Below are 27,619 nucleotides of genomic sequence, written 5' to 3'. Positions count from 1 at the left end.
TTCATTTAGGAACATAGTCGCATTTTAAACATTAGCTAGATTATGATTTAAATATGTCTTATTAGTCTTTTAAAATGTTTTTTTTTTTGGTCATTTGTACTATTTTCTGAAATCTTTTTATGTTCTGGCCTTTCATATCTTAGTTGGGCCTTATGGTTGTTTTCAGGGGATATTCCCAAAACATGATTATGCCTTTTAAAATAATAGTAATATTAAAGGTACAGTATGGAGGATTTGATCGCATGTAACGGTGTGGTTGCAGATTGCAACCAACTGAGTACCCCTCCGCTCACTCCTCCCTTTCCAAGACCTGTATAATAATAACATGTGAGCAATGGAAGTCAGACGACAGCTGGCGGTACCACGGTTTTGCACTCTGCGGCTTACGTTACCGCAGTTTCACAAGCGTGTCAGAGAACTACGGTGGCCTTCAGGTAACGTAAAAACGCAAAAAGGCTCTCTCTATAGACAGTGTTTGGTTTGTCCGTTCTGGGCTACTGTAGAAACACGGCGGAGCAACATGGCGGTCTCCATGAAGAGGACCCGCTCCCCATGTAGATACTGTATGAAGGGTTCATTCTAAGCTAACGAAAACACAACGATTCTTAGTTTCAGGTGATGATACACTAATGAAAAAATAGTTATGAATATTAATGTATATTCCATTTCTGTTAATAGATCCCCCGAAATGTAACACACTATTCCTGTAAGTAAAGTTTAACTAGCAACATTATAGCACATAAAGAACATTGAGACATGTTAAGCCCATAGACATAATTACCATTACCAACGTTACTTTAACATGGTAAAAGAAAACATAAATATATAATTGAGGTTGTTTAAAATTGCAGTAAAACACTTTCTAAGTCTTCTACCAATACAATATTTGGTGTGCACTTTTACTGTATCAATTAGCTGAAGGAAAAAGCTTAACTTTCTTTATTTAATTTGTCTTTTTTTTCACTTTTCATATTATTATTTAGTTGGTATTTCTTGACGAACATTGTGATAAATTCAGTCATACAGTATTTTGACTGATTTTTTTACTTATTTTGACAAAATAATCTCTATCAGGGAGCAAGGAATGGTTGGTATAATCCTGACCCATGATTTAGGACCACAAGCAATATCCTATTGGGATACCCTTACCTGGTTGGACTGTCGGTTGTTGTTATCACATGACCGAAGTTCAGTAGGTCACATGATAACAACTGTACAAACTCTATGTAACAGTTGGAAGCTAACAGATAGTAATTGGACCTTGAGTTAAGAGTATTTTGTCCAATTTTGATGTAGTTTCGGTTCATATGTGTCCAATGTCATTTATTTTCATTGTGTAGAAAAAGTTGTCAACAATATTTTTCCTCGTAATTCATTCATTCAGTCATTGTTGGGTGCATGAAAAGAAAAGACCTTAAGTTTCATTCCCAGTAGTGATACCTCCAGTTTGGTTGTCTTGGTCGTGCATTTCAACAAACACGATTGGATTGGGTGGGAAGTCAGTGAGGGATCACGTCCTTAGCACTTTAGTAAGTGACTCATGCTGGTTAGATGGGACATCTGCATGGTGAGCAGAGGAACTGGAGGGTAGAAGAGGACACAGGGAGGTTTATCAGAGACAAGGACTGTGGTGAAGAAGGGACTGGACATCCTTGAATTGGGAGAACATTAAAAAAACATTGTTATCATCGCTACCACTAACTGTTTATGTGTGACTATGACAATCATTAAATGCATTGTACACTTTTGTAAATCACCTCAATAACGTTAAACCTTGACTGTATCCCAGTTTCAGTTTTCCTTGTTTACGGAAAGAGGTCATGGACAAGAAAAACAAACTTCATCAGCTAATAAGACCGAGTGGCTTTGGAGGGTGGCCTGAAGGGACGCCCTGTCTGTGTTGCTGACTTGGTGACTTTTCAGCTAGGTTTGGGCACTTTTGGAGCTGCTAGCTACTTTCATTGGAAAAGAGTTGGCAACACCGGGCTGGGTTTTTCGGTCTAATCATTTTTTTAAAATCTAGTGTACTCTTGCTAGTTTCTCAGCAATACCAACCTGACCTTTAAGTCACTCATTCTATAAAAATGACTTTGCCAAGAAGGCACCGCCGGTTAAATTAGCTGAAAACAGCAGAAAAGTTACATTTCAAAACAAAATGACTCATTTAACTGGACAGTTATAAGTCAACTATGATTTATTAGGATGTATATTAGTGGGATATTTCAAATGACATTTGCAGCAGAGGATAAAGAGACTTCAAAAACCTCAACAATAAATATAAGAGCATATAAATCTGCAGAACAGTGTTACAACAAACTGTCTTTTCCACATTTTTATCTACTTTATTTTGGTTTATTTCAGTTTCTATCTTCTACTTTCTGGCCTGTTTCATTCCCTCTCCCTCCTCCGCCTTGTCTTTGCTCTTATCACGTCTTTTTCCTGTGTGTTTAATGGCTGCTGACTGTGCATTTCCTCATCAGAGTTGATACTCTACACACATACAAGGCTATCTCTCTTTCTCTCTCACACACACACACACACACACACAAAACATAGGTGTTTAGTCTCTGTGGACTCACAGCACAATAAGCATCATGGGAAATAAACTCCTAATTGGAGACAGGTAGAGTGAAACCCCGGTGACGTGCCACTGACACCGCTGCAGTTGTTGTTTATGAAGCAAATGTATACGTATACGAAAATGTATGTGTGATTGAGAAATATGAAGCTGGTGGTGGGAGAACACTTAATAACAAAAGTGAAAAACAGATAGACAAGGAGAAAGAAACAGTAAACAGACATGAGAGATGGGAAGACTGAGGAAGGAGATGAAGATTAATGACATGCACACATGCCCGAGGTGTTTCACTCATTACCTGCAGGAGGTGAGAAGGAGCGGGAAAGTAGTGTTTCATGGGAAATGTTACTTCTGCAACCTGTGAGGCTCAGGTTGGCTCTTACCTTTGGGATCAGAATTCAACCGTCAGTCAGGACAGATTTGAGAAACCACTCAATTTGCCAGATGTGAGCTCAGACGTCAGGTCGCACTTCTGTGCAGCGTCTCCGGCTATAGTGCAGGTTGACAAACACGGTCGGGGAGCACAGATTTTACAGGCACGATGGTAACAGACCTGGCAACCTTACTGTGATGCCATCAGGAAGCTGAGCACAGTCGCTGCTCCCAGCCAAGAGAGTTCCAGTCGTAACTCTAACTAAAACCACAAATTGTCCTTATTACATTTAGCTTTGTGTAAGGATTAAACAACAAGATACAACATGTTGATTAGTGAACTTTAGAGGAATTGGTAGGTGTATATTACTATTGGATAAATTGCCATGGAATTTTGTACAGACATTTATGGTCTCCAAACAGTGGGGTCTGAAAAGTGAGGCCAATGCTGAAGCGCCTTAAACTTGCATTCTTTCTAATAGCCAGCAGGGGGAAACTGCTCTGGTTGCAAAAAAGTCTGATTGTATAGAAGTCTATGAGAAAATGACCCTACTTCTCACTTGATTTATTACCTCAGTAAACATTGAAAACATGAGTTTATGGTCTCAATCGCTAGTTTCAAGTCTTCTTCAATACAGCATGATGTTCATTTAGTAAGTTATGGTCCCATTTAGAGTCCAACAGACCATACAGCAGGGCAATTTGCCCAAAATGTTGGACTCTTCCTTTAAGAGTGGTTTCAATTTAACACAACTTTAGTACTCTATTTCTGAAAACATACACAGTATGCTTACTAGGCCTACAGTATATTTATTTCTTAAATGTACTCTCAGAAAATAAGCTTCTGTACACAACTTTATTCATTTACACACTTTCTGGTGTAAACGTGTGACTTTATGAGAAGACAAACCCAAACTGTCAGTAGTCTCTTCGAGGCTAAAGATGATCTGGATAACAGTAAAATGAATTTTCTGCATACCGTTACAATCAGAAAGAAGCCTTCAGGTGTCCAAAGGTCACATCTTCACACAGGCTGAATGAAGGAGGCAGAGCTTGAGCATGGGGTGATGGTGTGAAATGTGCCTGTAAACATGTTAACTGTGGCAGTCTGTGTGTGTTATGATACTCCCTGAAACAAGAGTTATCAATTAAAAAAACATTGTGGATACAAGCTCTTAGTATTAATGTGCATGCAGCGTGTTTGTATGTCACTCTGCCCGGCTGGAGTGAGAACTATCTCCTTGGTAACTCAGCACCTTTCCCCTCTCTCCCTCCTGAAGTTGACCTCCCACTGAGTGCACTGACACCCCTGTCACATCCCATCCACCCCATCCCAACACACACACCGCTGCACGCCTCATGAATATTTAATCAGAACTGGTCTTATGACATGCAGTATCAGACCAGTGCAGAAACATCCCCATCTGAGCCCCACTGAGACTGATTATTAACCCGCCAGAGTGCAGAAGGGACACGCCCTCACACACACACAAATATGCTGTGTGTAAATAAGTTGAAATATTTTCTTATTGTGTGAATAAATCCACCTCTACATGGCACAAATAAATAGCAAATTTCCATTAAATTTGTATACAATCACATTCTCTACAATCTGTTTTGTGTTCAGTCTGAATAGACTTCTATAGACAACAGGATGCTCTCATCTCTCCACCTCTTTCAATAGATCATCTCTGTGGGAAAGATTTATATAAATACAGAGATGGACTGACTGATGTGTGTAATTATTGTAACAAAAGAGGATAATTCAAGTGTTGAGTGTCATTATTCTGTTATTTCTTCCCCTTTTAAGTCCCGGATGAAGGATGGGGGTTTGATTCGGCCGTTTCCTCTCATTCAGATCTGCTGGTGGATGTCATTAGTGACCTGTTTCTAATAGAGTGGCTGTGAATTCCAGTTTCAAGGTTTTCCTCCCGATTATATGCTTAAAATTCCTCAAACTAAAATCTTTGGAGCGTCCTGTAGAATTTAGAAATTCTACAAGTTATCGGTTTTAAGTATTTAAACTTTCTTTCTCAGAAATCATATTTTTTCCAGTTTGTTTTGCAGATAAGCCATAGACTGTAAGAAGTGGATGTAGTCACCATGACGTCACCCATTGGTTCGTGGACTGCCGTTTTGAAGACTAGAGTTTGCATTTTGGGCCGTCGCCATATTGTTTTTTTGCAACCAAAAGTGACACGAGAGGGTGGAGCTGCAACCGAACGCTGAACAAGACATTTTTAGGCGACCAAAAAGGTTATAATTAACTTTCATGAACTGGAAACACTATGAAAGGGTTAAAGTTCTGAGATGAAAACACGGACAACTCCCAGAATGGACAACGCCGTGGTAGCAACTTGTCAATCACAAGGTAGCCACGCCCTAAAACATACCCTGCTTTATGGTCTATTTGACTCTAAATGGGACCATAATTTACTAAATGAACATCATGCTGTATTGAAGAAGAGACTCAGATGCCGTTGCTATGGAGAAAAAGCCCAATTCAAAATGTTTCATGGTTGCATTTGGAAACGAAACACGGCACCTTATTTACTCAGAATCTGAAATCAAACCATTTTCACGACTGAAATTTTGACAAAAAAACTCTAATCCCAGAGTTCACTTACTTGGTTTGGTGAAGCTTTTGGCTTATCTCATGGCCTTCCTCTGCAGATGGATTTGCTCCTCTAGTTTAGTTGTTAGCACATGACCTATGACATTTCGGTCATGTGATGTTTTGTCAAACACACACACATACATCATTCTGCACAGTGAAGCTCAAACATCCACGTGACATAACAAGAAGCGAAACACATTTTTGAAATGCACTAAGCTCAGTGATCGGATGTTATTTACAAAAATGCACCATGGGAGTCGTAGTTGACTTCTCTCCTTAAAGTTTCATGTCCACAGGCTTGTATCTTTGACTTTTAATCAAAGAACCAGATATTTTGTAACATAGTTGTTCATCTTTTGTTCTGATGATTCAACCAAAAGAGCTGCAGGACCATCTTAGCCTCCAACTGCTGGTCACCTAACATTATCTGTGCAGAAAATGAAAGGCCGCCAGAAAGAAAACTCCTCCCACAGATTCCTCCCATGGATTTCCCACAGCTGTCACTCATTCCTCGTTCTCCTTACCAACATGGAGGTCCGGTGGTCTGACAGGACGTGGAAGATGAATCTGTCTCATCAGGAGCAGGGTGAGCTCCCTCTCCAGGGGGGATTCCCACCCGCTCCCCTCCTGACAGGTTTGATGAATCTCCACTTCCCCTCTACTCCGGACGCAAATCCTGCGGTTTTAACCAAACGCACCGCTGCTCCATCTTTCAGAGGAGCTGGAGACGGACTGTGGGACATTTCACTAATGAGAGATGTGTGACATTTCAACCTCGACTTCAGCCCAGCTCAACCTGACAGGCTGCAGATGTGACTCGTCCTTCTGCTCTGTGGACAATGTCAACAGAATCCAGTGGTGGACCAAGTATTCAAATCTTTTACGTTTAAATACTAACACCACGTTGAGGTAATAACACCAATGTGCGCAATTAAAAACAAAAGTATGGCCTTCAATCTTTTACTTAAAGGTGTTAAATTCCAAATTCAGAGCATGGGGATTGCCTCCACACGGCTCTCATCATGGAGACAGCTGAGCCGGTGGCTAGCAGCTAACGGTGCTAACAGCATGAACAGTGCAAACAACTGCAACAGTGCTGACAGAGCTAACAGTGTTTACCTTGAGGAGAACCAAAGGGTGGGTGCTACGCTTCTGCTACGCTTCTGCTACAACGCCGTCGGTCTGGACCAGTGGGCTGCATCCGGGTCTGAAAAGTGAAGCCAATGAGAAAGCATAAACTTGCATTATTTCTTATTGCCAGCAGGGGGCGACTCCTCTGGTTGCAAAAAGAAGTCTGATTGTATAGAAGTCTATGAGAAAATGAGCCTACTTGTCACTTGATTTATTACCTCAGTAAACATTGTAAACATGACTTTATGGTCTCAATCGCTAGTTTCAAGTCTTCTTCAATACAGCATGATGTTCATTTAGTAAATTATGGTCCCATTTAGAGTCAAATAGACCATAAAGCAGGGTATGCTTTAGGACGTGGCTACCTTGTGATTGACAGGTCGCTACCACGGCGTTGTCCGGTCTGGGAGTTGTCTGCATTGTCGTCATAGAACTTTAACCCTTTCACAGTGTGTTTTCAGTTCATGAAAGGTAATTATAAACTTTTGAGTCACCTAAAAATGTCTTATTCAACGTTCGGTTGTGCTAAGCTCCACCCTCTCGTGTCACTTCTGGTTGCAAATAACCAAGATGGCGTCGGCCAAAATGCCGAACTCAAGGCTTCAAAACGGCATTCCAAAAACCAATGGGTGATGTCATGGTAACTACGTTCACTTCTTATATACAGTCTATGGTCGGGACAGCACTTTCAGCTGTAACCGCCGTATGAACACAGTGGAGAGCGGCGGCGATTAGCTAGCCAGTAGGGCACACACACTGGGATTTACATGTATTAACATGCACGCATGGCCTGTCCGGCTATGTCAAGAAAGCCAGGAGAAGCTTGGATTAACACACACAGAGGGAGACTGACTTCATTCCCTGCTCAGGTAGACATCACTCCTCTATATCTTTACATAGCAAATAGGTGTTTAATGCTATATTAATGATCTGGATATTGTATAGTGCCCCTTTAAAACAAAGTTAATATGTCCTTAAATTAAAACTCACAGTGAGAAAGAGTTTGGTTTCACTGGTGGGCAAAAATATTATACAGTATGTCCAATTTTGGGACTTTTTAAAAATGCTTTTAGAAAATTCAGAGAAGCCAAAGAACCAAAGAAATAACAGGAAAGAAAGAAGGGCAGAAACAACGAAGTTAGTAATGAAGGAAACAAATGAAATGCATTCTCAGTGAACATTTTACTGATACGTTTAGTATCAACATTTTTGCAACTCGCCATATACATGAACAACATTTACTCATTATGTTGATTGAAAAAAAAACTAATCAGGTGGCATTATGTTTCCTTCACATATTCACTGTTTAAATGATTTGTATATAAATGTAATATCTGGCAGATAGGGTTGCATCAACATATCTTGCTTTGAGGTCAAATTGACCCTGCACGAACAGTCCAGTGCACCTGCAAAGTAACCACTTTATCCTGAACTCCCATAATAGTCTGCACATCAAGTCTCATATTTTATCTGTCAAGACTGAGGTATGTTTGAAATGAACAATGTGTCGCTCGGCCACGTTCCAAACAGTCAAAGGGGGCGTGAAAATCCTGCCGTCATTGAAACGGGGGAGATGTGAACATCGTTTACATATAAGGATAATGGCACACATATTTGTAAAGTAGTTATAGCTTTAAAGAGAAGTCCAAATCACTGTGTGAAGTGTAAATGGTCGTCAGACAGAAATCAGAAATGTATATTTAAGTGCATAAAGTAGCTGGATGTTCACCAAAGGTCACAACAACAAGGGCGGTTTAGAGAGAAGTTGGCAAGGATCTGAAACTTTGTGGGTCTGAAGACATTTCATGCCAATTTGCATCTTATGGGTGTCAATCAAAAACAGAGAGTTCACATGGTCACTGCTGTAAGGGAACTATTTTTTTCTGTTTGAGTAAATGTGATTGATTCCTTCCCTTTTTGGCAGAATCCAGGAACTGAAAGTGTACAATTAAATGGAAACAGAATGTTATGCAAATCCAAATACTCATAATGCAGTGTTACTTTTCTTTGAAGCACTGAACTCCACCCAGACTCTAACTTTGCACTGATCACGTTCACCATCACTTCAACACTAACCTGTAAACTATCCATTCACACCAGACAACCAAAACAAAGAACCATGATTTAAGGCAAAATGAATCACCCTCCTAGGTCAGGGTTTGTGTTTGGTACAGAGGGTGAGATTGTTTTTGGCCTCCGCCCTTAAATCTTAATAAAGGCCATGCAAATTTAATCCACGTAAACAGGGGCAGGTGAGTGGAGGATGACTTATTCATGGAGGCCTATCTGACCGAGACCTGCCTTTAGAGAGAGGGGGTGGGAGGGTGGCGGGGGGCGGGGTAATGCGTGTCCAACCGCTCATCAGGCTGATTGCGTGTGAATGTCACCATGCTCGATTGCTGATCTACACCACTGAGAATTACAGGTGGGGAAGTCAATATAAAGACACACTGTAGGAGGTTCAGATGAGGGCAAGCATGTACAGTGAGTCTCACCCACCACAAGAGACCATGATGCACCAAGAGATGGCCGGTTTCTCTGATCGCTTCAATTATCTGGTTTAGTTTATGAAAACATGCAGAATATTGATACTCCACATCTCACGATTGACTGTATAGATTAATCCGTATGGTGTGTTTTTGAGTCAGCAGTATTACTAAAGTGAACCGGTCTAAAATTGGTCACGACAACTGCTTTGGGAGAAAATAAAATTAACGTTAATGTTACCACTGTTGACCAGCGCTCACAGGATAGACGTGCTGTGACATATTTCTGCCAGCAGACTACATTTTCTTAGTCAGCATAAGATTATTGATCAACAAAATTGCAAAATCCATAATTTCTTGCATTGTCATCCAATAAAATGCATAATTAAAGGTGCTAAAGTTGACTTTGGGAGCATTTCTATTGCCTCCGCATGGCTCTCAACATGGCGCCGGCTGAACCGCTGGCTCACAGCTAACGGTGCTAACAGCTAACGGTGCTCACAGCTAACGGTGCTAACAGCATTAACAGTGAAAACAACCGCAACACTGCTGACTGAGCCAACAGTGTTAACTTGAGGGAAACGGAGGGTGGGCGCTACGCTTCCGCAACGGCACTGTCAGTTGGGACAGCATTATCAGCTGTAACCACCGTATGAGCGCAGCGAAGAGCAGCGGCCATGAGCTAGCCAGTGGGGCACGCTCACATGCACGAACAAGTACTAAAAGCACATGCAGCCGGCCTGGCGATGTCAAAAAAGCAGAGATAAGCTCTGATTACAACACACACAGAGGGAGAGCGACTTCATTCTCTGCTCAGGTAGACATTACTCCTCTAAATCTTTATGTAGCAAATCATGGTTAGCTGCTATATCATTGCTCTGGGTATCACAGAGCACCTTTAAAAGTGAAGTTCCCTTCCATGTGGCCTGAAAAACTGAATGTGGCTCCGGATTGATATGTGAGGATTTCATGGAGAAGAGACGTCTGGATTTGACACATATTTTTTGTTGAGGTTTACCACCACTGTCGATAACAGCCCTGCCTCGTGATGCATTTTTGGTGAACTTTTTTTTTTTTTTTAAATAAATTTAAAATGAACTGTCAAGTCAACACAGAGAAGAAGTCCTAAAGGAACTCAGAGGCAAGGAAACTTAGAACGTCTACGACTGATGATAACTTTGTGATACAGGCGAAAGCTCCAGAATAAGAGAGTATAAGTTGATGGTTTTGTCAACTAAAATAAGCTTCTTTCGACAACATTTAGAAATTTCACCATGACTACAGGATCTCCTCGACCTATTTCATGGCAAACGTATGAAAGCTATTAAAAATCCCTTTACATACACTGCAGCATTTTTGTGCCACAGCTTGTTTACTTGCACCTACTTCCCCTATAGTCTCAACACGTTCTCATCCCTATTCGTCACATACTGACTCTTTGTCAGACCCCTCGGCGTTACTTTTTCGGTCACAGTAAACACGTACTTCATGTTGTGAATTAAACAAAAACACTTGCTTAGAATTTGTGCAGAGAAAATGTGACTGAATGTTGTGAGTATGGGACACAAACGAACAGCTGATTGTAAAGTGAAAGTGAAAGTAACGCATGGAACATGAACAGCGGTCTCCTGGATGAAAGCCCTGTGTTGTTGGACTTTGTATTTAAACTTTTCAGAGAATATAATTGAGGTTGTTCTTGCCTCCCTGGGTGAACTAGATACCTCCATCAATCTAGAGGGAAATACGGAGTGAAATGAAGTGATCATTATTTATTACCATTAATTTGACCGAAGAACTGACAAAGAATCTGAACTAACTTGTTCACTGGAACGAATGAATGTAACCGGAAAAACAGTGAACCGAAACAGAACAATAGGGCCGGTAACAAAAGCAACAACTACCACAACAACAGCAGCAGCAATGAAGGTAGAGAACATTATCAGTTAGAGACAGAGAGAATAGCAACGTTGGCCCCAAACTGCCAACATCTCTCACCACAAAAAATACCTCTAAATGAAAAGGCAACATGTCAGACAAGTAGCTCCTCTCTTTCACTAACTCCCTTTAGTTTCTCTCTGTTTCTACCTCCTCCTCGTCTTCTCTGCGACGCCTCACACCCCTCTGTCACCGAGCGAGGGGCTGCCATGACAGTTCCAGCACTCCGTCTCCTACGCACGCCGGCGGCGGCAGCGCTGAGTCTGCACTCCTCCACCACAAACACTTCTTCATTCTGTTTATTTCTCCTCGTCTTCCTCTTCCCGCAGAACGATTCCTCTGCTCGGTATTAAACAGGCTAAATGAGGACATGCTTTTATAAGGCAGGAGCTTTGAGTGTACCCCAGTTTAAGTTACATCGCAGAAGAAAGAGGACGTTGTACCGTCGCTTTCTGTTACTCCGACAGTCTGTCAGATACTCGCTTCCTCCGTCTCTCTCTGTGATTCTCTTATTGTATGTTTAATTGAGGAAAACTTTTAGGAGTTACATACACCAAACTTCTACCAACACATGTAGAACTTTACTATACTGAGCTTGTCCTCGCTAGAAAAACGGCAGCGTTGGACAACGGTTGAAACAACACATGTCTATGTGTTCCTGACCAGCGACCAGTGCAAGTAAAGATTGTTCTGTCTGATCCAGAACTCTGATTTGCTGTCCACATCTCGGACTTTTTCAGTGATCCAAATGGGTCAGCTGCTCGTTGATGCCTGTTTGCCTGATTGGAAAAACAACGTATCAGAGCTTTGTTGGAGGGATTAAGTTTAAGAACGTCATTCCTTTGTGTAAGACCCACAAACAATGGTGACAGAGAAGTTGTCACAAAAATATTGACAAGCTTGAATGAGGTTGACGCAGAAATAATTAGCAAAAAATTACAATTCGTAGACTCTTATCGCTGTGCAGAGATGTGGGAAGTATAATTTGCACTTTGTTATTGATCTAACTGACTCAAATGTTTTATACATAAAAAGAGAGTGAGATAAAAGATTTGACAGCATATTCATTATACACAGTGTTTAAAAAAATTCAGTTCACGTAAGCATTGATTTAGTAATTTGCAGGTGATTTAGTGATTTGGTTTACAACCAGTCCAGACTTTGCGGAAATGTGTCAAGTATTTAAATCACTATCTTTCAGTTTGTAGCAAGTCCCAACTGCACACTGAAGTGTGGTCAGTGAAACGCATTTAAGACATTTGGTATATACAGTATATATAGCCTCGACGTCTAAAACACTTCTCATATTTAAACCTTATTCAACCCAGATTTAACAGAAATGTCTAGATGTTGCAAATCCACTCCCTGTGTCTGGTTAGCTGTGACGTGTATTGAGTGTAGATGACATGAGGTGTGGTAGGAAATGTATCCTCAGACCTTGTTCTGAAAGAGGATCTTGCAGAGGAGGAATTTTGTCCGTTGCCCCGTTAAGAGTCTGTCCACTCTCCCGCCTAAACGTCCTCCTGCACAACAAACATGACAAACAGTTAACACACATTACACACACACCATGTCTCTCTGTCGGTGGGGATGTGTGTGGGGGGGCTACCTTTCAGATGTGCAACAGTCCCGACAGTGTGTGTCTGCCTCTGGGTCCAGGTCCTGAGTGTGTGTGTCAGGCTCAGTGACACCTCAGTCACTTCGGCTCTGCGGCCGTCGTCGCCGCCATGAGTGCCTGCGCGGCATTTTGCGGGTGCAGAGGGTCTCTGACAGGGTGTCTGACAGCGGGGCGGCGTGGTACTGGCACTCCCCATGTCAGCTGTGAGAGTCTGTTTGGCACCTAGCAAACGGAGATCCACCCTCAGGACTGAAGAGGAGTCACTCAGAGAGAAAAACTGATCCTGTGCTACATGCGACAAGACCGTGTTTAAACCTGGTCGTGACATTTATACAGTCACAGTGAAAGCAAAGGACAGACTGAGAGACTGAGAATACCACTAACTGGACGCTTATTGAGCTGAGAGTCCAGATTGTTTTAAAGTTAAGGGGAAATACTTGAAATAACTCGAATAGGATTCAGCTCAAATAGACACCTATAGCTCTTGTTCCTGTCAAATTTCAATGCACCTATTCCTATTCCACCTATTATAGGTATAAGAGTGCAGTATTTGTGATCTCTCCAGTTGTAGCTATAAGGCCCAAGAATCAGCTAATGTTAGCACGCCTAACTCAAGTAAAACGTGGAAAGCAAAGCTCTATATCCTAAAAATTATGGTCATATTGGAAAAATTCTGCACATTATAGTTAATGTTGTTTTATGTGTTAATGTTATGCTTGCCGCATCTGCGAGGGTGGCGAGTGTCCGAATGGCCGAAGTGAGGTTTTTGCTTGTCCGTGCACATTCAAATTTTTCTAACTACGTGGATGCGGAGAAAATGGAGAACTTTGAGGAGCTTTGAGAATGTTGGTTTGCCACAAGGAGAAACACGCAAGGAGTATAAAAGATCGAAACGTTTCCTCATCACGATTCCACGTCAGTTCATGTCCGTGCAACCGTCCATGCGCAAAGTATAACTGAGGCTTTACCCTAACCAAACCATCACCATGCTTTATTTGCCATAACCACAATCTTTCTCTAACTTAAACCGTACCGTAGTTGCCATGAGCAGAGCAAGTGTAGCAAGGATATATGTGAACTGGGGACTGAAGGAATATGAGTGTCTTTGATTGTGATCGTGTGTGTGTGTGTGTGTGTGTGTGTGTGTTTGGTGCAGTCTGTGGTATGGCTGCAGGCCAAGCTGAGAGGAATAATTGATTGCTGATTGACCCTCCACTGCCACTGAGGACAGTCCTCCCCACTGCATTACTGCACAGACCCATCTGGTCAACAGCATGTGTGCACCTGCACAACTGTGTGTGTGTGTGTGTGTGTACATAAGCCTATATACCTGCGTGTGTGTATATGTATCCCTTTGACCACAAACCGCAGCCACAAACCAACAACTATTTGTCGGTTTGAGAAAATAATGAGAAATAATGACTGTTTGATTCAGACAAAATGCTGAATCACTCTCTCTCACACACACATACATAGATATGGGGAAGTGAAACATGAATGGAAGTGATAGTGGTGGTTTGAGGGATTCAGCAGGAACTCGACCCCTCGTTAAAAGGTTGACTCAGTAAATCTCCTCGTGACCGCCGTCAAGAGGAAATAAAATAACATAAAGGAGATTCTCTTTAAGTGAATTCCTGGCAACAAATAAATGAACAAAAACTGCCACCGAGCTTAAAAAAAGATATACAAAAACAATCTGCAGCACAATAAATATAGAATTATAACACCTCTTGTGCGGTTATTTGTGATATCGCAAATTACTTTGATAACAGTTATTCTGCGTAAATGCTTTAAAAAGAGAATATCTGGAGGTAATTTCCCCTTTATGGCACATTTTACCTTCTTTCAGGTAAAATGTGGCCCGTTTTTGTGTGATTCACACACACCACACACACGCCGCCTCCTTGTTTAGAGATCAGCACATCATCCCACCGGTCTCATTTATTTGTTTGTTTGCCGGTTAGGTTTGTTTATTGTATTTTCAAAAGCACGGGACAAGGTTAGATTTGCTGTTTGGGCATATTTTCTCCTGTGATAGCATGTTTGAATTTGTCTACTCAGCATGCAGCGTGTCAGAAAATATGTATGTGTGTGTCTCAGTGTGTGTGTGTGTGTGTGTGTGTGTGTGTGTGTGTGTGACAGTATGGAGCCGGTGGAGGCAGGGCATGTGTTCAGGGGTCGCAGCAGCAGCACGCCGCCACCGGTGCCAAATTGCTTTCCTTGGTGCGTCGGGCAGGGACCGGTGGTGTGGTGGCCCCCCCCGGTCCCCCCCCCACCCTCCTGGCCCCCGGGTCACTAACTCAATCACCAGATCAGGAGTAATAATTATTAATACCCCGTGAGCGTTAACAGCACGCAGGTGATTTATCAAAAATGTCGATTACATTTTGCGCAGGGTGACAACTTTTTAAAGCTGAACACCTCCCCGGGGAGCGGGCCTAACTGGAGCACCGGAACACTTCCACTGTATGAAGCCGAGTGGGTTTCTGCTAAATGAATGGGGCTGCACGGCACCAGGGAGGATGTTATTTATACAGCGGCCAATTCTTCAAAATAAAAGCATCGATCACTTTCACCTCCTGCTTGCTAAATGAGACACTTTTAAGCTGCATCCACATCAAATCAGGCGTTGCGGTCGAAAAAGCCAGTCCTACCATTAATTTGGGCTGCAGGGGATGGCGAAAAAACATAGCGGCCTGCGGCAAAAAGTTGAAACAGAATCAACTTTTGGAGAAACACAACCCGACGTCACGTTGCAGTGGCCAATCACGTAACTGGCTATCAATGGACCATTCAAATCAAATGGGTAAATCAAATGAGGTTCACTCCAATTGGCCATTTAAGTGACACTCCCACGCCGGCGCACAACCCTGTGCTAACCGCCGCAATGCCTGATTTGGTGTGAATGTGGCCTTAATCATCTGAAATTTGGATCAAGGACTTCTCGCGATGTAGGCTGGAAGAGAACAACTACCATCGATTAACTTGCCAGGGGAACCCGGGGCAAACATTTGCTGTTGGGCCCCCTGTTGATCACCTCTGCCTCCTACTCTCTGTGCATCATGTGAGTCCCACTAAACTGGTCATGTTTAAGCTGTTGTAATGCCTAGATTTACATCAGTAGTACCAACTCTCATTTTAATGTCTCTATATCGGCCGTGTGATGGCTGGAGTTCCTCTTGTTCAAACACAAAGCTTCTTTTTCACAGGCCGACATGCAAAGCTTAGCAAAGCAGAGGCAGCAGAGGCAGTGGAGAGCAAGGCTGGACTGGGACCAAAAAAATCAGCCCTGGCATTTTTTGGCCCACCACAATCGCTTGGACGGCCTCGGCCCTGTCATGCTCACTTTGTCCCTCCTCGGCTTCCCTGTCGCACTCCTGCTCCTCTGCCACCTCTCCTCCTTCAAGCTCCACCTGTTGCTGCACATTGTTGAAGCTACTGCAGCCCCCTGAAGCAAGCATGTCTGTTATTTTTGCACATTTGACGGCATCCGCCTCTAGATTTGGGGATTTTATTTTCCTTCTCACCCCCCTTGGGCTTTGGTTTATCAACTTTGACGCCCTCATCCATCCACAGATTTTTGGCTCTGAGCCACAGCATCTGACATGAGAAACAGAGAGGACAGAGGGGGAGGGGTGGGGCCTAGTAAGAGATGTGATTGGGCCAGCCCAGTGTCCGTATAGAAAATGAGTTCAATGGGCCGCTGTCCCTGCTTTATGGGCCAATTTGTATTATTTTTTTTAATTGAAAATTTGAAATTAAATTTCATTGGCTCCAAGGTAAGGTGGTGGAGAGTGACTAACACTGCTACTAACCTATTACTACTCAGTGCTCTCAAAGGGATAGTTTGGTTTTGAAGTGGGGTTGTATGAGGTACTTCTCCATAGTCGGTATATTACCTAAGGTAGATGACGGTCGGCACGCCCCCAGTTTGAAGAACCAGGAGTTACCACACAGAACCAAAGCAGTGTACTGCTGTGGATGGGGCCAGCAGCAAAATGTATTTTCGCCACCTAAAAGAAAAGGTTCACTTAAAGAAATCAGTATCAGTTTCAAGTGTACGCTACATTTAGAATATTGTCACCACACCCTCTTGTCAGACAGCCCTTTTCTTCTTCCTTTTCGACGGGGAACTGAACCAAAAGTGAAATTTATCTATGCTCTCTCCAAAGCCAGCAGGCTCAGATGACAAAAACAGTATAGATATGTTTTACTTTCCGTTCAGTTCCCTGTCGGAAAATATTCTAAATATAGCATACACTTAAACTGATTTTGATATTTTTACGTGAGCCTTTCTTGTAGGTAGCCAAAATATTTTTTCCTACCGGCCCCGTCCACAGCAGCACATTGCTTTGCTTCCGTGCGGTAACTCCTGTCTGCTTCTCCAAACTGGGGGCGTGCTGACCGTCATCTACTGTAGGTAATGCACTGACTATGGATAAGTACCTCATACAACCCCACTTCAAAACACCCAGACTATCCCTTTAATCTCTTGACACATTACAACTACAAACTCTCCCCACTAACAGATTCCTTTTTTCTTTTTCTTATCTTTTCCAAAAGCTTGGACATTACATATTTATTTATTTTTTTGGTGCATTACTTGATTTTCTTTGGAACAACTTTTTGTCCCAGTGAACCCGACAGACTGGAACCAGAACCATATCAATTACTGACTCAAAAAAGTGAATACAGTGTTCTTTAAAATAGTTCAAAAGCTCCCTTTACTTACCCAGAAACCAATCAACACTTTGCATTATAAACTAAGAGAATTCATGTTGATGACACAGGGCCAGTCTATAAGAAAGGACCACAACATAGGTAATAATATGAGACCTTACTTTGATGTTTCACTGAGGTTTTGGGGGTTCCTGGGGGATCAGGGCTCAGGGGCAGTCGCCTGCTTCGGTAATAATCTGACAACAAAAACAACAACAGGTAAAGGAGGTGGAGACTGAGGTTGTTATCATTCTTATTAAAAGGATGAGAATCTATCAGCTGTGAGCTGCTTCCACACTGTTTGTCTGGACTCTCTGTTTATGAGTGTGTGTGTGTGTGTGTATTGTGTGTGTGTGTGTGTGCGGGTATACTGTAGGTAAGCTGAGCCGAAGAGACGCTGACTGTGTTGAATCTCAGCAGCTCCAGACGCCAGAGACACACTGCACCTCTCTCTCTGTACGTTATCCTCTCTTTCTCTCTCTCCATCCCTCTCGCTGCTTCACTTGTTTTGTTTCTCAGATGGACTCTGCCCTGATTTATGGAGAGAAAAGCCCACAGTGTAGTCATGGTGATCTCTCTTTCTCTGTCTCACACACATAAAAACACACACACACACACACACACACAAACACAGCACATGCCTGTTCATTCATTCCCCTGCATACCATCTCAATCTCTCTCTGTGTGTGTGTGTGTGTTAAAAGCACACACACACTCTCTCTGACTCTCAGTGAGGTGATGGCTGTCACACTGCTCAACGTTTCCTCTTGAGTCAGCAAAAACAGGAAGAGGAGGAGAGTGATGGAGAGGCCGAATGGAGGGAGAGAACGAGAGAGAGAGAGGAGAAAAAGGAGAGATATTAAGAGAAAATTTAAATTTGAGGTGAGAGCTGCATGTTTCTCCCCAAAAAAATAGATTTCATCGCTCAACAATTTAATTCGTTTTTGAAGTTGGTGAACAGGAACATTATAGATAGTCTATAACTTCAATGATAATACAAAGAAACGGAATGTCTTATAATGGTATGGCAAGGCACTTTATGTTAATTGCATAGACGAGTGTTGTGAATAACTGCATAATGAATCTATAGGTACACAAGTATGCACAGGTAATGTACAGGTGAGTAAATGTATGTGAAGAAAAGAGCTGAATGTAAGGGACACTAAAGATTTGATATCTGTACTGACTAATTCTTTTATGGGACAGAAATGTTTGAAATTACGTGTTGCAAGGAAACAAATGGGAAACATGGAAAATTAAAAAAAATTTGGAAAGAGGAAAAAGGAATAACTAAAATGCACCCATCTCTCGGGCTCTTTCACTTACACACACTTAGTGACTAATATTATTCAGAGCACGGCCAATACAAGTCTTTAAACACACAAAACTATCAAATTGGCCTGTTTTGGGGGGGGGGGGGTTCTATCTTGAGCTAATCTGACAGCCTGCAAGAAAAAAATTATATTATTTACATCTTAATTTGACACATTTTTGTGAAAGCCTAGCTATTGTTAAAATAAAGTGTTTTTAAAGTTTAAAATGTCAAACACATAAACAGGCTTAAATGCACATATGATGCTGTGCAGATCACTGACTTTCTTTTATTGACGTCTAACAGTCTACTGGCCTTCAAAATACACACCTGTGCGCACGCACATACACTAAGTCACACACACACACTAAGTCACACACACACACACGTTCATCCACGGTGAGTTGTGATAGCCTCCATGTATGAAGTGAGCCGCCCTCAGCCCGCCACCCACCGGGCCTGACGGCTGATGTGTCACAACATCAGCACCAACGCGGGGTGGCATCCGTCTCAGCCCGCGCGCTGTTTCCAGCCGGACAGGAGACCACTTAATGCAGTTTAGGGCGCGTGCACGAGCGCGCGCATAAAAAGTGGACATCAGAGGGTATCAAGCGAAGCCGCCCTACAGACACACTCACAACACACAGAGAGTGAGAGGGAGAGTTTGTTCGGTGGTGGCAGGAGGAGGAGGAGGAGGAGGCAGAGAGCAGGCCGCGGCTCCATCCATCCATCAATCAGCGGCTCATGGGGCGGACAGAGGCCCGCTGACAGGCGGCCAAAGCCGGGTTGGAGGAGCTCCGAGGAGCGGGGCGGCTGGTGGCCCTCACAGAAACCGAAAAATATTAGGGAATAAAAACTCTCGGGAGGTAAAAACGAAAATAAATTAGGGAAATGATAAAACACTAATTAAGGGGAAAATGAGGATTGTAAATTATTATATTTTTGCGCTACCTTTAGTAATAATAAATAATAAGAAGTAATGATCATATAAATAGGCCTAATAGACATTCACTCTCTTCATTACATTATAATTTGTTTTGACGCTCTCGTCAACATACTGTCGTTATAGCTTATTATATACTATTATTATTCAATCGAATTAATTTGGCATAATTATGATTATATTATTAATACAAATATTTTAATAAATATGTTTTATTTATCTTAACCGCATATTATAAAATGGTTGTTGATGCATGTTAAAATCGAGTACTTTTTTTTTCTTTCACAAATACAACATTTATCTATAATAATAATCATTTATATTATAAATTAAAAAAAAATATTTAACGGGCTGTTTGGCTTTTGTTTTTTTAACTACATTTATAAAGCTGCGACTATAAACTCAGCTGGCCTAAAATAAGAAACAGATGTATGACCTTCTTACATAAACCCAAAGCTTCAATAATTTAGAGGCAGGAAGCCTTTTTGTTTGTCTGTTTGTTTCAACATAAAAACCCTTTTTTTTCTCCTGTAACAATGACGGCAGCAGCAGTCTGACAGATTTGGGACAGAACTTTTTATTAAACATTATGAAAACAAGATTCTCAACAACGTTCCACCACTTTGTAGGTTTTTCACTTGTTGACACGTTTAGGACACGTTCATTGAATAAATATAGAAATTATATGTACAGATATACATTAACAGCACTGTGCAGAAGTTTGCTTCTCCTTTTTGTGTCTCATTTTTATGTCTCGCAGTCTTCGTTAAAATTAGGGTTTTATAGGCTGTAATTGGTTTTGTAAAAAAAGTCCTATCAAACCAATGAAACAAATAAAATGAAAACAAAAAGAAAGTGAAAGGAAATTGTAGTTGCCTAATTATCTTTAATAATTTATTTAGGATTTTGATCGTTTTTTGCTCCTTTATCTCACATTAAAGATGGAACATTTGGAGAGCAATACAAAATATAAATCTCACAATTATTTTGAATTTTCAAGCTGTTTTTTTCTGTGTAATTTGGATCTAAATGTAATAATCCCAGCCTCTCTATTCCTGCAAGCTTTCGCCATCCAACAGGTAGATCTTCTTCTGCACAATATTGCACACACAGTATATCTAGGCAGCGGAAAAACACACGAACCAGGGATTTCTTGTTGACAGAATAATGCATCGAGTTACTTCAAGAAAACAGTAAGCTCTATACCACCAGGCAAAGTCTCCTCTTTTCCAAACAATCAAGCATCCTCCTATCAGATCTCATTAAGACACCGGGCTGCAGAATAAACCCGCAGGCCCTAGAAAAATCTACAAATATCCAAAGTAAAAAACAAAAAAAGAACCATTAAACTAAGTCTTTTTTTTAATCATCAGGTTGGTGCATAGAGTTTTAGCAGCGAATGCAGTCCTTGTCCATCTAATAAAACGAAGCTTTCGCCTCATCGAATTTACATCCAGGGTTTTTTTTAGAGAGTAACAGATCAAAGGTCCTATATCAGTAGAAAACAAAACGTTTGTCCATGTTTGATCTCTTCTTAGTGCAGTAATAGGCTCGCCTTTGACATTACACATGTAATTCAGTAAGGAGGAGGATACCATAGACGATTTGCATGCTGTAACATACAAACATTTTGTATTAAGACATTTCGAAGAATCCAAGCAACGAAAGCTTTAAAAAGAGAAACAAAAGGGTAAAATAACACAGTTTGTTTTTTTCTCTCTACACATTATGTACAAGGTTGGAAATAAATACAGTCTAAAATCTGGCTCAGTTAATCTCTTTTTTGTCGGTTTTTCTTTTCTTTTTTAAAACAATAGAAAAGTTGATTGAAAATAGCAGTTGAAGACGCATCCATTTTTACGCATTTGTTTTTGCATTTTTGTCCGCAGTCCTTGCACCTCTCCGGGGGGGGGGGGGGGGGTTATGGAAGAGGATGGGTGGGATGAGGTTGTTGCATACCCAGGCCTTATTGATGGCAGAGGAAGAGGAAGAGGAGGAGGAGAAGCGTTAAGAGGAGGAAGAGAACCATGGGCCATGCTTTTCCATACACGTGGGAGGATTCTGGGAGATGAGTTACCATACATGTCCTGCATGCAGGGTTTGGGGAGAAACTATTAGACTTGCAATATTGAAAAAAAGGTCTCTGCATCACAGACCGCCTCGCTTCCATCCACAAACAGTCTTGTTGAGCTTTTCTGGAGCCAAAAAAAGAGAGGCGGTGTATTGCTTTTTCTGCTTCAGTCCAATCTAAAAAAAAAAAAAAATCATTCTTTTCCTCCCACTTTTAAGACAAAATCATCTCTCTCTCTCTCTCTCTCTGAATTAAGACAGTCATGTTAAATGTCAGATTAAGACTTCTGACCACGAGAGAAAAAGTCTACAGGCTATAAGTGATCCCATGTGCCCACCTGACTGACAGGTTGTAAGTGATCTTACAAGAAGTTTAGCCATCTTTAAGACTCAAAAACGCGCGCAAAGGATTACTTTTACGCGCATCTAAATGTTGTTTACTTGTGTTTTTATAAGTCCGAGGGAATAAACTGTAAACAAAATACAGAAAAATATAAATTATAATGTAACAATGAAGTGTTCTTTTTTTTTTTGTAAATTCAGAGTTTATCACATGAAGAAGTCGGCCTGTTTCGCGGACGGATCTCTCGTGTTCGCGGCTCCTCCACCCGCATTGGTGCTGTAGGTCCGGCTGGCCAGCTTCTCGTACTTCTCCTTGTAAAGATCCCGCTCCTTGGCGAGGCGCACCACGTCCTGCTTCAGCTGCTCCACCTGGCTCTGCAGCGTGCACTTCTCCGTCTCCAGCATGTGCCTCTGCTGCACCCGTTTGAAGCGGCACGACTGCGCGTAGCCCCGGTTCTTCAGCGTGCGCCTCTTCTGCTTCAGGCGGATCACCTCCTCCTTGCTGAAGCCGCGCAGTTGCCGGTTGAGCTCGCGCACCGTCATGCTGACCAGCTGCTCGTCCGAGAAGCGGTCCTCCAGGCGGGCGTTGTGGTGGCCGCCGTGGTGGTGGTGATGGTGGTGGTGGTGACCCTGGTGGTGGTGGTGCGCCGAGGAGGCCGCGGACAAATCTTCGCCAACGTACTGCTGACTACTCCCGCGGAAGCCCTCGTACACGGACGCCTGGTGGTGGTGGTGGTGGTGGTGCGCGTTGCCTATCAGGGCCTCCACCGCGTCCTCCGGGGTCAGGTTGAGCGCCTCCGGGTTGATGTGGTGCTGGTAGCTGGGGATCCAGTACAAGTCCTCCAGCTGCGGCTTGTTGCCAGCGTTGTTTCCGTGGTGGTTGTTGTTGTTGCTACTGCCGCTGCTTCCGCTGCTGTTGACCCCGCTGGTGAGGCTCTGGTTCGGCTGCCCGGTTGCGCCGCCCGGGCTCGGTGCGCAGAAGCTGGGCGAGGAAGGCACGGAGGAGCAAGGGGTGCTGAGCGGCGTGGAGGACAGGGAGCCGGACGGGAGGCGGTGGCAGTAGCGGTCGGCCTCCGGAGGCTCCTTCTTCACCTCGAACTTCATGAGGTCAAAGTCGTTGACGTACTCGATGGCCAAAGGGCTGTTCGGCAGCTCCGCGCTCATGGCGAGGTCGGTAGCCATGTCAGTCCATGCGACGACTCCTGCCTTAACAGCGGCCAAACCGACGGCGGCGGCGGGCTGCTCTCTCGGATACAGACTGCGAGGAGGAATAACAGGCTGGACGGTGTGTGTGTATATATATATATATATATATATATATATATATAGACACGGTGCACAGAGCTGCTGCTGCTATTGCTGCTGCTGCTGCTGCTGCAAGGCCGACTGGAGAAACTTCTTAAGGCTGCTCGCCCCTAAGACAACTTCTATATATAGTGGCGTGAATATACGTATGCATGTAAATGAACTTGTACACCTGCCAGTTCGCCTCCGCTCGCTGCCTGCTCTTGTTGACAACTTATCCTGCAGGTCAAATGCACCGCTTTAATACCAGGAGCCCCCACGGTTGGTGGTGGTGGTGGCAGGCTGAAACTCGAGCCCGGGTGAATTTTGGAGACACCAACCTGTCTTGTCCTCGCTTCACCTCTGCTGCAGCTTCACTCCACTCGCCTTCCTCCTGTGATTAACTGCCCTCGGCTTTCTGCTCGATCAAGTAACTTGCGAAAAAGACTCCCTCCTTGCTCGGGTGCGTTAGAAATAATGTCCAAGCATCCTTCTTCTTCTTCTTCTTCTTTTTCTTTTTCTCTTTACAACTTGATCATGAAGTCCCAATAGTCACTGCAGCATGCACCATGAATTGAAAGTTTCTCACACGATCAGATCAGACTGTGTGTGTGACAGCGCAGGCGTGCGTAAAAGTGTGCCAAAAAAAGTCCCAGGTATCCAAAAAAAAATGGAATGACACGAGCATAGGCTTTCAAAGTTCATATGCATGAATCAGAAGTTGCAGGTATAGTGTGCTCCTACTTTGAGGGTCCCCTGTTGATGGTGTTGTTGTTGTGGTCAATCCAGATCTTTTATTCTAGCAGCTTCGGGTCCCCACGGTCCTGTGTTTTTTTTTCCCCCCTCACACGGGGCGCGCTGTTGACCTATTACGCACCTTTGACTTGTGCGTAATATTATGCAAGAGGTGATAAATTCCAGTTGGGTTTTTTGTTTTTTTCTCTCAGATTGTTTCTAAGAGCTTCACGGTGCAACCAGCAGTGTCACTGAGAGGCTGGGAGGCAATCTGCTCTTATAAAGACAAGCGTGGAGCCACGACCCTCCCACACAGAGGTGTGACGGGCCAATGGGAGGAGATCACAAGCGGTGCAATTTGCATTCTCCTATAGCAAAAAGCCTTCTCCTCCGCTCTGGCAGCGGTTCGAGCCGAGCAAAGCCGAGCAGAGCCGAAGCAGAGCCGAAGCGGAACGGAGCAGAGCGGAGGGGAGAACAGGTGCAGCAGATCCCCCCCTCTAGTGACCGAGCAGATGCTACTGCACCGGTGGAGCTGGTGGAGTAAGATGAGAGCTCCGGGAGTTTTTCTCAGAGAGGAAAAACGGTTTACTCGGAACAGAGAAACAGTATTTCACCGTTTCAACACAGGCCGTGTCAAGTTATGTAATATGGCTGTCAACACGTGTTTGGATTTCACGAGGAAAGCAAATGACTTCCAGGGTGTTAATTTATGGTGTTTATCAATTAAATCTATTAATAATAACAGGGACTTAAAAGTGAACATGTTAGACTCTTAGAGCCTTTATTGTGATATTATGCAACATGAAACCCTTTTAATATTTTAAAAATCTTTTTTCTCTTTCTCTTTTATTTTTTATATTTTAATCACCACTATATTCATATATGTTATAGGAACTTTACATGTTATTGTGATCCACACTTAAAGTATTAGGTTATACTTAGTATAAGCTCATGCGATATTTAATTTCTGTAAGGACACATTTCAAGCGAGTTACATAAATCCAGGTTGCTGTTTTTTTTGCAGCAAAAATTCATTTTCTGAATAATGTGACCATATTTAAAAGTAGAGGAAAATAAAAATAATAGAAAGAAAAAATCATATTATATATTTTTTTTCAGTTTTTCCTCTATTTTAAAATATATTTCTGTTAATATATATATATATATATATATATATATATATATATATAATAAAATAAAATCAAAGTATGAGTGTACAGGTTAAACTGTTACTGTACAACATTGTGTCTGGTTGGTAACTGTACTGTAAAAAATTAGAAGCGAAAAATGAAATGTAAAAGTCTCCTTAATATGAATTTATAAAGTTAAAAACATCAATATATGGCCAACACATTCTGCCTTATTAGCTTTATTAAAAACAGCTTATTGTATCTCCTTTACTCATTTAAGTCTCTTGGAAGGAAGCCCGAGGACGCTTCTGACACCACAAACTACCAAAATCTATCAATACTGATCGATCGAAGGCCGCGCGCCCCCCTGTGCCAAAAAAATCAATCCGCATTTCCGCGAGGAGGAGGCCGCGTGTGTGGCTGCACGCGGGGTTAAGTATGATTGGATCGTCCTGGCGGTGGTTCTGCGGGCCTTTTTTTTTTTCATTCGCAATTAACCACAAATTGCATCCCGTCTCATCTCCGCGGATCGACGGATAATTAAGCCCCGACGCGCGGTGCGTCTCCATCCAGGACATCTTTTATCCTGGAGAGGAGGTGGGTGTGCAGGATGTTGGTGGGTATCATGGGAGCAGGAGGACTTAAACCCGGATACCGCTGCACCTGACCCGTTTAGCCTTTATCAGCAGCGGCCTGCCCCCTGGAGTCCCATCCAGCCACCGATATGTGAGTGATATATCTGCGGAATAAAGTGCCTATCTGCGGGAAAAAGAACAGGTGGCCAGTAAGTTTAACTTGGTCAGATGTGAACAGGAAAACCTTGCACAGCTGCTGAGCTTAACTTCCAGTCCGAAATGGCCATGAAATACACCCCCTTTTCCTTCCTCAAATCTGCTGGCGAGGATGAAAAGAAGACTGCGAGATGAAGGGATGGAAATCATATCAAGGTATTTTAAGTTTAGGTGAGCTAAGTCATTAGGAGAGGTTTTCTCTCTTTTTTTTTTTTTTTTTTTTTATCAAATAAGCAGGACAAGCTGGCCCCTCAAAAACACCCAGCTAAGCATTCTGCATTGAAATGGCACATTTAAGAAGATCTGTGCTGTGGTCCATTCATTGTCAGGGGGAAGGGGGAGTGTCTGCGGCCGAGGGCTTGAGACATAAATTTTTGAAGTCAGGGTTTTCATTGTGCCTTTGCATATTGGAGGACTTCGCTGTAAGTGCAGTTCTTTACAGATTTAAAGCAAAACGGACATCAGCAAGGTGGAGGATCGACGGTGGGCTTTGAGCCTGGCCACGCGAGGCGAGCTTTGAGCCGAGGTAGCCAGCAGCAGCATCCAGAACCCAAGAAAAGAGACCGGCTCCAGGAGGTGGCTCAGGGGTTATCTGAGGCCTGGAAGGGGTTTTTGTCACCGCCGTTAAGTCACTAATGCCGCTGTGGAGGAATCAGCTTTAATTGTGCAGGGATGGGACACACACGCATGCCATGTGCAAGTGAAGTTAACAGGGAGGCTTACTTTAGAAATGAGGAGTCTCAGCCACATGTTAGGAAGGCCTCGCTTGTATAGAAAGCATGTTTGTTCACCAGAGTGATGAAAGGGTTTTTTGGTCTCAAAGAGGCAGAACGTTGAGACAACACAGACTCTGGGTGGAAAAGGAGGGAAATTACAAACTTAACTGTGTTACTTTTGTATGTTTTGACCACCATTTGTTTAGGTGATGACACCGTACTCATCAAAGATCTGAGAACAGGGTGACATCCTCAAAGCTGGGGATAGGCCTGAAGACAGGACAAACTAGACATGATGATGTTACCACCATCATACACATACGGTGTTCAGTCTTGACTGTCAGAGAGGAACACACATCAAACAACTGAGTAAATACAGAGACAACAAACTAGAGGTGATGGTCGCATAAACTGTGAGAACACAGAACGCATTCGTCAAAAAGAGTTACTCCTTAATACTGCAGTCCACTCAGAAAGAGGAAAGACACGGAGGAAAAATGCTTAACTTGGATGAGATGAAGGGATGGGGAAAACATGGACTGTGTAGAGAGCTGGCAGGGTGAGGTGGACTTCAGCTGAACTGTTGCTCTTGACTAAAACTTAAAGTGTTTTTGGTCAGTTTAGGTGTTACACATGATGTTAAAGAGGTCCTATTATGCTTTTTTCCCTTTCCTTTAGTGTGTTAGATAGTTTTTTTGTGCATGTAAAAAGTCTGCAAAGTTACAAAGCCCAGGCTAAAGGGAGTTACTCTCCCCCACAGAAACACTGCTCCTGAACTGCCTGAAACACCTTGCTTGAAGTCCCGCCTTTACATTCTCATTCCAACTCGTGTCATACGGC

The 27,619-nt window shown here is 42.8% G+C and overlaps 2 protein-coding genes across 2 annotated transcripts; both read right to left on the bottom strand.

Annotated features, from left to right (window-relative positions):
* Positions 1–1,332: 1,332 nt before the first annotated feature.
* On the bottom strand, positions 1,333–18,071 carry LOC119487978. The gene is made up of 5 exons (XM_037769083.1): positions 17,828–18,071; positions 17,579–17,653; positions 12,729–12,959; positions 12,557–12,642; positions 1,333–1,580 (listed from the first exon to the last, which is right to left on the bottom strand). Exons 1-5 carry the CDS (start codon positions 18,021–18,023, stop codon positions 1,548–1,550), a joined length of 621 nt encoding a protein of 206 aa, XP_037625011.1. The 5' UTR covers positions 18,024–18,071; the 3' UTR covers positions 1,333–1,547.
* Positions 18,072–20,269: 2,198 nt separating this feature from the next.
* Positions 20,270–24,507, bottom strand: mafaa (v-maf avian musculoaponeurotic fibrosarcoma oncogene homolog Aa). The gene has a single exon (XM_037770597.1). It carries the CDS (start codon positions 23,303–23,305, stop codon positions 22,331–22,333), a length of 975 nt encoding a protein of 324 aa, XP_037626525.1. The 5' UTR covers positions 23,306–24,507; the 3' UTR covers positions 20,270–22,330.
* Positions 24,508–27,619: the final 3,112 nt, after the last annotated feature.

The sequence above is a fragment of the Sebastes umbrosus genome, chromosome 5 (genome assembly GCF_015220745.1).
Source record: "Sebastes umbrosus isolate fSebUmb1 chromosome 5, fSebUmb1.pri, whole genome shotgun sequence".
In the NCBI taxonomy this organism is placed as follows: Eukaryota; Metazoa; Chordata; class Actinopteri; order Perciformes; family Sebastidae; genus Sebastes; species Sebastes umbrosus.
Note: the sequence above shows the minus strand (reverse complement) of the source record. Positions and strands in the feature narration are given on the sequence as shown.